The 15,183-nt window shown below is 32.5% G+C and overlaps 1 protein-coding gene across 1 annotated transcript in view; it reads left to right on the top strand.

Annotated features, from left to right (window-relative positions):
* Nucleotides 1-15,183, top strand: part of SKAP2 (src kinase associated phosphoprotein 2) — a 145,795-nt gene that overhangs the window by 78,472 nt on the left and 52,140 nt on the right. The window contains exons 5-6 of the mRNA XM_004676793.2: nucleotides 5,980-6,057; nucleotides 7,078-7,161. Of these exons, the coding sequence (XP_004676850.1) occupies nucleotides 5,980-6,057; nucleotides 7,078-7,161 (162 nt within the window). The remainder of the gene's footprint in view (nucleotides 1-5,979; nucleotides 6,058-7,077; nucleotides 7,162-15,183) is intronic.

Below are 15,183 nucleotides of genomic sequence, written 5' to 3'. Positions count from 1 at the left end.
GAGATCATCCGAAAAGATACTGGAAACAAAACAGAAAGCATGTTTCTATCTTTCTACAAAACTATAACACATGAAATATTGACATCTGAAAATATACCTCACTTCTGATGACCGCTTCTGAAGAAAAATGAACTCTAACTGGAGAAGTTAACCTTGACAATAAAATAACCAGTGAAATGAATGATGTAGGAGAAGGTATTACCAGCATGAAATGAGAAACTAAAATGGCTAGTATTCTTGAAAAATTAAAACCTTATATGTGTTTAAAATATAAATCAATAATTGGGTTTGTGTTTAAAATATAAATCAATAATTAAGTGGGGCTACTGCAAAGAAATGGATCTGTTTGTTAAATCTAGGAATGCTAGAGTGACCAAGCATTTAAAAAAAGTTTATTGCATGTGATTTTAGAAGAGATAAAAAGATTTATCTACCCCTAGAAGGTGACAGATTTATGGAACTAAGTATGTCAACTATTAAGTGATAATGTATAAATTAAAATATTTAACATTATATTGTAGATTAAAATAAAAAAAATTTTATTTAAGACTTAAACTCAGAGATGTTCTGTTCATATGAATTAAAAGAAAAAAAGGGTATCTTTGAAAGGCTTATCTTTTTTTAAATTAAAAAAATTTTTTTTTACATTGTTCTCAGTTTTCGGACAGTATCTGATTTCTCCCCACAGGTATAGTTCCCACAGTTCTCCAACTACCACAGCACCCACAAACCATCACCATAGTCCCTTGTGCTCTCTCCTCTCTTTTTTGACCCTTCTCTCCCCCTCTCCCCATTGTATGCTTTAGATCTATGGTCAGTTTGTAAATTTTGTCTTTTTGTTTGGTTCCCTATATTCCCCTTCAAAGTGAAACCATCCAATATTTTTCTTTTTCCTTCTGACTTATTTCACTTAGTATGATCCTAAAGGTCTTTTCCTTAATTTTGATAGCTCAAGGGAAATAGTTGTATCATATGGTGACAGGCAAAATATTTGATTGACTAGACCAAGATCCTAACTCAGAGTGAAAATTCTTATTAGAAAAATAGTCTTTTTTATATGACTATTTTCTCTTCTAATAGAAGGGAAAAATAATTTTCAGTTATGTAAAGGTTAGAGGGAAAAACTATATTATTTCAACATACTATTCATGTTGAAAACTGTAAGTGCCAAGTGATAAAAGGAGAATGTCAGTAAAAAGTGAGTAAATTGAAACCCGAAAAAGGTAAGACTTACAAGCCAACAGGAGTTTTGTACAAAGTCTAGATTCAACAACCATAAAACTGAACATACTAATACAGTGTTAGTCCATTATACTGTAATAATTTATTAGTGATAAAATAGTAAAAATGAGGATTTAGCATTCTTACAAGTCTTAACATTTAAAATTGGCCAGCAGAGTTGAATATCAAAAAATAAAATGGATAATGAAAAACAGATGTCCTTTTTGAAACTGTCTCTGTATCACTCACATCCCTTGACATCTATTCATAGTCCCTTGTGAAGGATCAAGTAGGTAAAAAGGAAACTGAATAAAAAGTCAACCCCAGAAGTTAGTAGTTTGAATGTATATAGAGTTTAAAAAATAAATCCTCTTTACTTGAGTTGCTCTTGGGAAGGATAATGTCTTACAACAAATCTTAGGAAAATAAATGCTAATTTAAAGGGATGTCATACTGGGATAATTTTAATACGTGTGTGTCTGTGGGTAAGAGTAGATTAGGAAATAGGTCAGTGTTGAAGAATGCCCAAGAATAGTATATTGAAGAATCCCAATGCTACACAAAATTGTGAGTTCAATGCAGTTAGATGACTTAAGTTAGGTTGTTTTTGAGAAAAGTGTTACAAAAGGAAAAGGATGATTAGATCTCTCCCTTTAGTTGTAGCTCTTTCTTCTTACAACTCATATTTTTCTGTCTCTTCTCTGCCCTTACTTTTATCATATTCAAAACACCTCCATATTGTTATAGTTCTTTCTTCCAAGCATTCTGTGATTCAGACTTATATTTCCACCTTGCCCTATCCTATAATATATATATAGTAAACAGTTGTCTTCCTAACTAATGCCAGAACTGGTTTTGTAACCAACTAACATAACATCTGAAATATGCCTAAATGATATGTCCTGCCAAAGAGAGTTCATAGTTTTCTTTGAACTTGAGTTATTTTCCATTTTGAAATAATTGTTTTAATAGTTAAATTTTCAAAAAGAGAAAGCATTTCTTACATAAAACACATTAAAGAATTTCTGCTATTTTCATCTTAAGTTCAAGGGGGAAAAGATAATAGTTGAGTTAAAAAAAAAAATCTGAGGACTGGGCAGTAACTTAGTTTTATGATCTATTATTTTTGATTTTCATCCTTTGGAAATCTCCATTTTTCAGATTCTAGAATCCATTCCATTAGCATGGTCCAGTGAAATATGTCCACTACATACAGAATTTGTTTTTAAGGCAAAGATTTCAAGACATATTGTAGAACTCTTAACTTTCCTTTTAAAAGCAATAGCTTTATGAATACATATCAGCCTAACTGTAAGAAAATTTGAATTCCTCTACTGTCTTTGCCCACTGAGTTGCTGGGAATATAGTAAATACTTCATAACTTGTTTATTTGATTCATTGTGATCTTGTTTACCTTTCTGCATGCTTCAGATGCTTAAATTGCAGGTTGGAAGAATCATTCCAAGACTGCTCTTATAGGGTGGTAGTTTTCATGTCTAATGTTTTCAACTACTTTAGGAAACGTAGACTATCACATGAGAATAATGTTCATTTAATAAAAAGAAAACTAGTCCTTGTTAGTAGGCTTATTTCCTCAGGGTACCAGAAACTTATGGCCATGTAAGCAAGGCCATGGAGTCATTATCTACAGTATAAGTAGGTTATTTATTGGTTAATTTTTTTTTACCCATAGTTGGAATATAATTTTATCATCAGCCACTTTCCCCTAACCAAAAGGAAATTTTTGAATTGCTTTTAAACTACATTATCATCAACACTAACTACAATGCAGCTTAACTTTATGGATACCCAGTCATGTTTTTATTCCATCTTTCTGATTAAAAATCTCTAAGTCACATTAGTCTTACTTTTATATTGGAATCTATTCATTTGAATGAATAATTATATGAACATATAACATTTAATCATAATTAATAAAAGCTAGTGTTTATGAATGCCTACTACTTGGGTAAGTATTAAACCTATTTTGGGGATGAGAATGTGAATTTTGATAATGAAACAGCTGATAGTGTGAATTTGTTGGAATGTTATATAATTTGTCTGTGTCTAATAATTTCCCATGGTGAGACAATGCAATTGTGGTTTTTGATAAATGTTTGGCAGCTCTTTGTTTCCCTGCAGTTAGGTTTATATTAGTCTTCATTTTCATCAAGTATATCATTAAACCTGCATTTGTATACTCTTATTTATTTGAATTAATCTGAATATTTTTAAATGGTGACATACTGTTGATTTTTGTAGGTACAGTAATTTGAGGTCTAACTTTTGCAAGACTGCATGTGTTTTTCTAAAGCATTACTACTATTTTATTATAGAACAAATTTTTAATTTTATGTCATTAAAAATATTTGATTTATTATGTTATATACATGAAATGGTTGTTCTAAGAATATAAAGTTTAAAGTATCTAAAGGGAATACAACTAAAATGCTTTTTGTTTTTTAAAAAATTCAAAAATGTCTATTAAATCCTGAAGATTGGACAGATAACAAAGAAGACAGAAAAAACTAGGAATTTCACCAAAAACTTGTTTTTTTCTTCTAGATATGAAATAAAGGATTTAATAATAGTAATAGTAATAGGATTTAGAATTCAGCATAAATGCTGATTATGACATCAGATCTTGTGATTTATCATCAAGTGAAAACAATCTGTATTTTTCTTAAAGCAGTAGCTTTAGGATTTGTGTGTATTCCTCCTTTCTTGCCACTTTTTTTAACTAGTAAGATTTCAGTGTTGAATGATACCCATTTTAAAGTTGATAAAGTATCCATCTTTCTTCAGAGTAATTTAAAAGTTTCTTCTTAAGATTTAGAGCATTTTTATTACATGTAAAGAACATTAATTATGTTTTAGTGAAGTGAGAGGGTCATGGAACTATTTCGCAGCGAGCCTTATCTAAGCATGAAAGTAATTTATGCCTCTCCATATCCAGCACATCCGACCTTAAGATTGAAAAGTTGCCTCTTCCATCTGTATTTTAATCCTATGGTGTTTAAGTGTTTATTTCCATCATCTTAAATATACAAAATTACTTATGGGATATTTGTAGTGAGTATTTTTTATTTTATACTTTATACTATGGAAAAACTACTTGTGATTTTCTTCATGGTATTAGTAATTATATTAAAATATACAATATGTTTTCATTCTCATTCTGAAATGTAATCTATACGCTATGTCTGGCAAAGAGATTTTGTGTGGTTGATTTAAGAGCTCTCTGTGGCAGTGATATAAAAACCTGAGCACCAATAGACTTCCACAGAAATAAAAGTATGGTCTTACTTAGTTGGAGAAATAGATATTTTATTAGTAGGGATCTTATTTAAAAAGAAAAAAATTCCTAAATGACTTTACATTAGCTAGAATTTCATATTTATGTGTGATAATACATTTATGCTTAATTTTGTCTGCATAACCTCAGGTAATAGCATAGTGTATGTCATCTCTTTTTAAAACAAGTCATATAGTCATACTCTATAATTTAATAATTGTAGAGTTTGTACATATAGATAATATTTGTGTGATTTTTATTTTATAAACATAATATTAAGTAAATTACTACTTTTGTGTGGGCCAACTTTATTATGAAAAAATGTTTATTGGATTATTCAAATATTTATACTTTCTCTAAAATTTCATATCCATTTCAGTATTGTAATTATATTGTTATGTGTTTACTTAGTAAAATTAATCTAACAGAGAACTAAAATTAATGCTTTGGTTCTAAGTTTTATTAAGGAAAAATATCTATATTTTCATAACTACTAAGATCCTCATGTTGGCATTTCTGTGATGAATTTGTTTTTTAAAAAGCCCAGTTGGCATTTCTGTGATGAATTTATATATAATAAAATTCCTATGAAAATGCTTTTTGAAACTATATTGAATTTTTCTGTTGTGTGGATTCCATGGAAACTTACATCAGATTGTTTTCACTTGTTAGAATACTGAAGATAGCAGAATACTAAAGATAGCTATTAATGTATTTCTAATGAAACATAAAAATATTGAACAGTTGTAGAAACACTATTCTTGACAATTAATATGTAATTGCTAATTAGTTTAACTTTTAGCTTACTCTATAAAGATTTTGTAGGTACCTAATATTTGTTCATGATAGTTTTATCAGATGTATACAAAGCATCTATCTCAACTACCCTAGAAGAACACAGCATACTCATTCAGTTGAATTCCTGTAAGGTTTCCCAGCTAGTATAATTGGGAAACAAATACTTTCCAGACTCAGAGAAATTTTACAGTTGATATTGCAGGAAAATAATTTTATGCTTTACTTGGAACAGAAATAAGTAGGTAAAAATTAATATACATTGAAAACCTTGAAGAGTTAATTCAGTATAAATGTAAAGAAGTTTATATAATTTATTTGAAATTTCTGAATTCTTTTCAGATTTGTTGCATTTATTTACAATAACTTCTCAGTCCTTATAGAATGTTGATGAAAAGTATTGTATCTTAGAGCTCATATGTTTACATAATACTGCTTTATTTTGGAAGTGTTCTACATTAAGATATAGGAATACAGAACTTTTTGTTGTACTTGAGATGTAGAGAGGAGGATAGAGACTTGTCTGTGGAATGGATTTGAAACAAATCTAATGGACTTGTGTTTGCGTGACTTGGGTAATAAAAAGTACAGTGAACTAATTGAGATCTGGCATTTGTTTTCTAAAAATGGGTTACTCACTGTTTTGTTTGTTTTTTCTTCTGCCACAGGAAACCAGTTTCCTCCAGTTGCAGCACAGGACCTTTCTTTTGTCTTAAAGGCAGGCTACCTTGAAAAACGCAGAAAAGGTAAGCCATAAGCTCCTAAGGAAAAAAATCTAAAAGTGGTTTTATCATTACATACAACATGTTTAGTGTACACATGCAGAGCCAGTGTTCTTTTTAGATAATCAAAGAATTTTAAGACTTTTAAGAAAATCTGGATGACTTTGTGCAAATCACAAAATATACCTTTACTGCTAAATATTTTTTAATAACAAAACATTTGGTTCAGTCTTTAATTAACAATCTCAGTTATTTGTAAATGATCCAGGAGTTGTTCCTGCCCCTTGTAAGACATGAGCCATGACTATTTTCCAGGGTGGGGTTTTTCACCATTATCCCACCTAGCTGAGCATCAGGTTAGGTTGGCTTGCCCCTGATGCAGGTTGAGCCTAGCATATTGTCTGCCATTTTCTATTTTTTCATTCATTGTTCCCCTCCATTGGCTATGATAATTGGGAGTTGACCATATGGTCTTACTTTTTCAACACCAGTGTTTAAGGACAATGAAATATGGAGGTGGTGCTGTGATATGGGAAATGGAAAGCAAAATCTTTTCTACTTATTAGCATTCTACTTATCTCACAGACAGTCCCTTTGGGCCTTTCTATTTATATTCTGTTTGCTTTTCGTAGCTTTCTTAGCTGAATCTCAAGGCTGAAAGATATAATAGAAATCATCTAGGTCAGCTCCTCCCCTGTTTTTATAACAGATGAGAAAATGAAGCAATTATCTCAAGACTCTGTCATCAGTACCTTTTTGGCTGTCCTGTCAGGAAAGTCTTTTAGCCATGTAGTTGAGCCCATAAATGTAGCAGCCTCATCTCTTCTTCACATTCTTTCTTTTAGCATTGTATTTTATCTGTTCTATTTTTTTGTTCTTTTTTTGTCTCTTGGAAAGAAAGATAACAATCTGTCATAGACTTTTAGAGTTTAGAGATCATATTAACTAACTTTTCCTTTTAGAATAAAGAAATGGCCTTACCATGACATCTGTGATATTTATTAATATATAAATTGTCCTCTCCCCACCTTTTTTTTTTTGTAGATCACAGCTTTCTGGGATTTGAATGGCAGAAACGGTGGTGTGCGCTCAGTAAAACAGTGTTCTATTATTATGGAAGTGACAAAGGTAGTATTGTTATTCCATTATATTAACTACTTTTGCATGAGGGCTGGGGGGGGGTGGGTTCATTTCCACATCCCCTTAATATTGGTACAGGGTAAACGGAAGACAAAGTAAAAGAAATAAGTGAGAATTTTGATTATTATTGTCCTCAGCTATAATTATTTCCTTATTTGGCAAATGCGCTGAATTCCAGAATACCCTAAAAGTTAATATAATTGTGTTTCTTTGAATTAAAAAAGTAAAATAACTTTCATTTCTGTGGCCTCTCACCTTCAGAAATATTTATCATCCAGGCTATAGTTGTAAAATTTCCAGAAAGGTTAAGTCCATTAGGATTGTGAGCATTCTGAAAGGAAGGAAAGATACCTTTTTCCAAGTATTTTAAAAGCAAATTTTAGATGAACTTAAATATATGCAACACCTCTCTGAGCTTCTTTTACAGATTTAAGTAATAGCAATAAATTCCTACTAAAGGTTACTGTTCTAAGCACCATAGTTACCTCTAAGCCTTTAAGTTACATAAACTCATCTAACTCACTACAATTCTGAGGTTGGTACTATCATTAGCCCCATTCATTTTACTATAGGAAAGTGAGGACAGAGAGCTAAGCTTTTCAACAAGTCCCAAGTTCCAGGGTTGGTAGTGGACACTGGGGATTTGAATCTGGGCAATATGGCTAGAGTCTGTGCTCTTTGCTCTGATTATTAGTTTTCAAATAATAATATACATTTTGTAATTTTACTTGCTAATTAATAAATCTACTCGTTATAGTTCATATAATTTTAAGTTCATTATATGAAAAAATAAAGTCAGAAAAGACTGAAATTTAAAAAACATAGGGTTTCTATTTTTGCTTTTTCCTAGGAAAAATAGATCAAAACTCTCATAGTGTGGGTTCTATAGAAATAAGTTAACTTTCATCCCTAGCAGGGACACTTAGAGGAGAAACAAGACATAAAAGTTCAATATCACTATCAACTGTTTTTATAAACAATAATCTTTTTATTTCACTGTTTCCTATCAGTGTTTTTTTTTTTTGATATTTGTTTCATTTGACATCATCTTTTGACTTGACTTAAGCAGTCTTCTCATTTCTAATTTCTTTTAAGAGTGATAAAGAAAGGGTCAATGTCTTTTCTCCATTCCTAATTGTAAATGATATGCACTAACTGGTAGGTCAGAAAGCAAAAAGAATTTTCCCAAAACCTAAGGAGTATTTGCATTTATTTCAAAAGCTAATGTTCTGTGAATAAATTCTACTTAGTTTTTCTTTATATTAGTTAAATTCCCATTTCTATCATTTGATGAACTTTTATGGTCATAACATCTTTTTATACTGTATTTAACTACTTTGATTCATAACCTATCTGTGCTCTTTAAAAATTGCTATTGTAGCATTCTCTTTTGTTATGGATATTTGAAAATCTGGTTTGTATTTCCTTAAATTCTTCCTTGTCTCTTACTGTGATGCCTCCTGTATCCTTTGAGATTTTAGATCTATTTTTAGTGTTTTTTTTCCCTTGTTTTATTTATTTTTTCTCTTTTGCCTGTTTCCTGTAGAATTCTCAGCCAGTTCTTTTCCTTTTTGGAATTCTTAGGGGGTTGGTCTTATCAGACAATTTTTAATTGCTTGTTTGGCATAATCTTAATTTCCTTCCTTTGTGTTTTTCTTAAGGATAATGTAGGTGTTAAATGAAAATTTCATTTTCTTTATGAAATCAGATGCCTTATTTGTACAGTATGTGTGAGCCATTTACCTAAACTTTGGAAAGAGCTATTTAGATAGATGAGAACTATAATTCTTCAACTAAGTAGGATTTAGATAAATGGATTATAGAGGCACAGAAGGAGTTGATACCACTTACTAGGTTAAATTGTACTTTGTTACTATTTGACAGATACATAGGTCACATTTTCTACCTTATTGTGTATGCCAAAAAACATATTGACCCATCAAGATAGTAATGGCTTAGAAAGAGTAGTTTTAGTCTCTAGGGTAAATAATGCACTTACCTTTGTACCCATAAATATTATGTGTATTTATTATTCATGGCCATTTGGGGTCCTTAAGTAATATATATAGAGAGAGAGTACATATTTTATTGCTTTATGAAATCATATCCATCCTTTTATCTCCTTCCTCTTCCTTTCATTGTCACAAATCTCATTCATCAAACATCTTAAGTCTGAGTTGCTCAGACTGAATGATTAAGGCAATCTTTCATACACTCACTCATTTATTCACTTTTTTATTTGATAAACATTTATTGGATACTTGGTGGATATTAGGCACTGGGGATACAGAAATAATCACGCCTTAGAGGTACCGCAGTTTGAGTTGAATATATCAAAAAGAGGAAGTCAGGGAATCCTAGGTAGTGGCTGGGCAGGTAAACTGATAATTTCAATGCAGACTAGAACATCACTTAGAATATCTTTGGACCACAATTTCCTAGGGGATTTAGGAAAAACTCCAAGTGGAAAGGACCCCTCATTGGGCCATAAAGAATGAAGAGGAGTTTTTCATCATTGCTATGCTATTTACAATAGACAAGCTAAAACTTAAGTATCTAAGGACAGATGAGTGGATTAAGAAGCACTGCATATTCATAGTGAAACACTAAATTCCTGATAATGTGGATAGAATTGGAGGGAATTAGGCCAAGGAAATAAGTCAAAAGGAGAAAGACAAATACAGGATGATTTCACTCATATGTGGGACATAAAGTAATAAAGGTATAGACAAAAATAAACAACAACAAAAAACCCTTTGAAACATAATTGCAGAATTAAAGCTACAGGTGGGAGGGAAAAGGAAGAGGAGGGAGGAGGTACAGTGGACTATGATAGTGGATTATGGGTGTCTTGGAGATGGATGCCTTGGAGGTGAAATACATCTGACAAGGTGTGAATCTATACTTACCTTAAATTATATACAATATTGTAGATCAACATTATCTCAATAAAGAAAAGTTTTTAAAGCTGAAATAAAATTATAGGTTCAAATAAAAAAATGAGTAGGAATCTGTCAATGAAAAAGGGAATAGTGGACATTTAGGGATTCTGAATTGTGAAAATGCCTTGAGGACATCAAAGTTGGAATCAAGTCAAACATTCTTGAGAGAGAGAAGGGTGCACATCAGGCTAAAGAAGTGAATTACGATCAGAGTGATAAAAGTCTTATGAGACCAAGGCTCTTGCTAAAGATTTTATCCTAATATGGCCATTAAAGTTACAGCTTTTTGATCGGATTCAGTTTTTAGGTAGTTACTGTGGTAATAATATTGTCTAAGATGAATTGGAATGGATAGAGACTAGGTCAACAGGATCATTTAGGAGGATGTTGAAACAGCGTAGGCAAGAGAGATCATCAAAGGGCTGTTGAGAGGCAGGGCCAGGATTTAATGCAGACCTCTCTGACTCCAGAGCCATGCTTTTTCCACAAATTGGTTGCTATCACCCCTCCAACATGACTGAAGTGATTGCCCATTTCAGAAGCTGTTTTATACTCAAGGTTTTTCTTTTTCTGTTTAACCTCCATATGATCTTGAATTAACATTCTGAACTTTATCCCTTTGCACTTTTGGTGGAGGAGGGTGTTTGCAGTATCGTTCAACTTTCCACTTACAGGTTTTTGCAGCCCACCCCCTATAACCTATGCCACCCTAGTGCCATTGTATGTGACAACTGCAGGAAACCTGGGTGCTAACAAGTCTTTCTAAACGAGTATTAAAAGTTATTTAGTGCATGTGGTTGTAATATTTTCACTATAATATCTTTTCCATATATAATAAAAGTCAGTAGAAATTGGGCTTAGCACAGATAAGTTAATATAACAAAATGTTCAGGTTAGCAAGGGAAATAAAGTTTTTATTAAAATTGACTCTCTTTTCTCTCACATTCCTTGCAACTTCTCCATGGACAGGGATACATAACTCTTCAGTTTGGATGAAAACTATTTAGTGAGCTTCTGATGTTGAAATAGCATCATAGTTCTTTTTTAATATTTTAAATACTATTAAAGAGTGTACTTGGAAGTTCTGTTGTTTAATAACAGTAAAGAGCCATTAAAAACTTACTTTTCTCCTGATCCAGTTGCAGGATGATCTCAAAGGATAATATATATGGGATAGTAAGAAATCTTCTGTGCAATGTTTATCTTAACAATAGCTATGTGCTCTGAAGGTCGAATAGACCATATTGTAGTTATTACCTGAATTTCAGTTGTAGAAGAAAACAGTAAGTTTAGCCCCAAAGAAGAAACAGGACATTAAATTTCCATTCTACAAATATGCTTGTAATTTATTCTCCATTTCTATGCTCGTCATACTGCCTTGTTTTTTTAGTCATGTTGGAATATGTAACAAAAAATAAAAAACACTTGATTTTTATGTTTGCAATGTATATTTAAGGAAAAATAGTTTGGGGAATATCTAAAATTTCTTGCCACCAGACTATCTGAGCCCAACTTTTAATTCTTATTATGTGTTTCCCTTTGGACTCAAATAATGCTGGCGTTTATGACACAGTCATTTAGGGCCCTGCAGTAACAAATACATGAAGTATGTGCTGTTTTTCATTTAAAGTAGTAATAATTTGATATTTCCTCACAGAATAACTCAAACATCAGAGAATGACTCAAACATGGCTATATTTCTGGGAGCTGTGGAAATAAATGGGAAATATTGGTGTATATAAAACTGACAACCTGGAACAATTGACTGGTCAATTTGATAGAGTAAAGAAAAGTTTAGTATTTGCAGACCATATTATCACTTCCCCAGCTAATGAATATTAATACTTACAGAGGTAGCATGAATTATTTACTGAGGGGGAGAGAATCTTAAATAGAAATGACAGACAATATTAAACATTTTCAAACACTGCATATCTTTCTGTTTGGTAGCAACTTGTACCAAATTAGCATTAAAAAAAAATCTCTGACATGCCTTTATTTATATTTATTTGTGTTTTAAAATTTTATATGGTTTTTGGATCATTCTTCATTTTCATACAATGTATATTTTATCATCTTGTGCATGGTCCCCAAGAAATTCCACCACAAATTCACCTGTGGACCATCCCCATAGTTCTTTGTGCTCTTCCCAGCTCTGTTGATCCAATTTCCTCCCCCCAAGAATGTCTCTGGTTTATAGTTGCCTGTTGGCTTTGGTTTTTACTTTGTTATAATTACTTCTCCTTATCCCTTATTGAATCCCCTACATTCCTCCTATAAGAAAACCATCCAGTATTTTTCTTTTTCTTTCTGGCAACAAATTAACATTCTTGGTATAGACAACAGAAATCAACTTTATATAGAAAAGGAAATGATTTGGATGATTGGGGCATTCAGACAGAACTAATGGGAAGTCTAAACAATGACTTAATAATCAGACAGAACCACAGGCCCAGGGAAGGTAGCTAGACCATCAGCCAGATTCATGCCTCAGGATGGTCTAACTGGACACCGTGCTGGCGCTACCATGAGGATGAATTGTGGACTGGCCTCCTGATTCTTCAGTTGGTTCAGTTTAGATCCCAAGCTGGAGCATCTGCTTGCCTGATCTGGGATAGGAAGAGTCCTTTTCCTTTTAGCTTTTGTGGTTGTAAGCTCAGTTCTGCCCTCCAACAAGCTCAGGACTAAAACAGCAAAAATACTTGGATGTTGGGTATCCTCAGGTAACAAATGCACACAGCTTATAGGATTGCTAGAGGACTTGGAATTATTTAGTTACTATATGTACTCTATGTTTAAAAAAAGGAGAGTTGCGGTGTTTTGGTATATTATCTGAGAGCCAATGTAGAAGGGAAAAGTCACCACATTTACTAGAAAAACCAAGAAAGACTGGATTTTGGTAGGTGGTGGTGGTGGAGTTGAGAACACGGAGACAATTGGTGAAGGAAAGGGAGAACTAAAGAATGATGCTCAGCTTTCTGGCCTGGGACATGAGTTAATGGAGGTGCCCATTCAATCAAGTGGGGGACAAAGCACAGGTGTTGGGGGAGTAGGACAAGATGACCTCCCTGTGGACATGCTATATTCATCATGCCTATGGGACACTCGAGATAAAACATGCATAGTGAACAGATGAAGATTTGGGCATATAATTCTGAAGCTGGACTAAAAATAGAGAATTATGAGCACCAAGCATATTGACAGGAATTTGGTGGTTGGTTTTGGGTGAGATTGTCTAGCAAGAGCTGTAAAGCAAGTAAAGAGCAGGATTTAAAACGTAGCCCATCGTGGATATTTAATTGGCAGCAGTGGAGAAGCCCACATGGCATGCTGAGAAGGCTTGACCCAAATTACAGGAGGAAATGTGGGATAATGTTTTATTTTGTATGCTGTGACTTCAGAATTTGCATGTTCTAGAAAAGTATTTCTTTTTCATACACTAGTGTGCATCAAAATTACCTGGGGTACTTGCTAAAATTTTGATTTCCTGAAACCACCCTCAGACATTCCTCTATAGCAAGTTTCTGCATACTCCTTCACAGTTGATTTCATGAACATAAGGACTGTTTAATGATTATAAATTTTTTTGGACTGTGTATTATTGAGATAATATAGGTTCACAACACTTTATGATCATATTCATTTTTAGAAGAATATGAACATACCTCTTCAGGTAAGTGTTATGACATCATACCCACAACAAGGTACCCATAATCCTCTACCATAGCCCATTCTGCCCCCTCCCCATTTTGCTTTTCCTGCCGCTCTAGTAGCCTCAGTTCTATAGTCAGATTTCTAAGTTTAGTTACAGATTTGGCTTTGTCTGATTCTTTGTTTTTACCACATATTCCTCATTCATGTGTCTGTCTTTGGACACTGCGGTTGTTTCTATAACTTAGGTATTATATATAATGCTGCAGAGAACAAAAATGTGCATGCATCCCTTAAGTTTCTGTATTTTTACAGTCATCCAAGATGATTTTAACATGAAATATATTTTAGAAGCACCGTTTTAGGAAACAATGTGAAATGGTTGAAAAATCAAGACTTTAAAGTCACACTTACACTAGGGCTGTTTTTGTTTTTGTTTTTTTTTTACCCCCTATTGGTTATGTGACGATGAGAAAGTTGTTTTTTTAAAGGTTCTTTTCCAATCTGTTTTTTTTTGGCAGGGGGTAATAATAAATACCTTATCTCAAAATTGTTACAAGGTATATACAAGATAGGCTATCTTAAATTCCTGGCAAGAAAAGAAGTTCAGTAAATGTGAGTTGTCTTTTTGGCACTTAAAAGCCTTTCACTAACTTTTAATAAACCTAAAAGTAGAAGGAATTAGTTATCATTAACCTTATGAGTTTTGTTTTCTAAGACATGAGAGCCAACTGTTTTTTACCTTGAACCTACCAAATTAGAATTGTGTAAAATTAAGTTACTGACTTAATTGATTTCATTATCCAGTTCCTCCTGGCATCCTTCAGTTCTATAGATAAAAAACTTGAACAGCATGATATAGGCAAGGTTAAAGTGTGAAATAGAAGCTGAGGGAAACTTAATAGAGGGTCAAACACCTTAAAGTCCTGAGGGCATCAATATGTTATTATAAAAATACAAATATAATATTCAAGTTCATACTGCTATATTATCAAGAAAATGTTTAAAATAATTGTTTGAGAAGTCAAAAGGTACATATTTCAGGAAAATTTTTACTATAATGACTGAAATTTATAGGATTTTGGCACTTAAGTTTCTGCTAACTAGTGTGTTGCTTGTTTTGTCTCACTCAACTGATGATGTTCCTTCGTTTGTTTTAAATATCAGTGTAAATTTATTTAATGAGTAAGTGAGTGGCTTTGTGTTCTTTGAGAATTTTAGAACCTCTGTTCTTAACCATTCATTATCTTAATACTTTCCCCCAGAGTTATTTGTCCAGTTGGGTTTTGCAAAATATGTCCTGGGAGTGAGCACCAGCTTCATAAAATATTCTAGGAAAAAAACAATCCATTGACAAATAATTTTGGGAAATGCTACATACTAATCTTTCTTATAGAAAGTCAAACTATATATATAT

Source organism: Condylura cristata, unplaced genomic scaffold (assembly GCF_000260355.1).
Source record: "Condylura cristata isolate star-nosed mole 26May11 unplaced genomic scaffold, ConCri1.0 scaffold00005, whole genome shotgun sequence".
Classification (NCBI taxonomy): Eukaryota; Metazoa; Chordata; class Mammalia; order Eulipotyphla; family Talpidae; genus Condylura; species Condylura cristata.
This window is presented reverse-complemented; position numbering and strand designations above follow the sequence as displayed.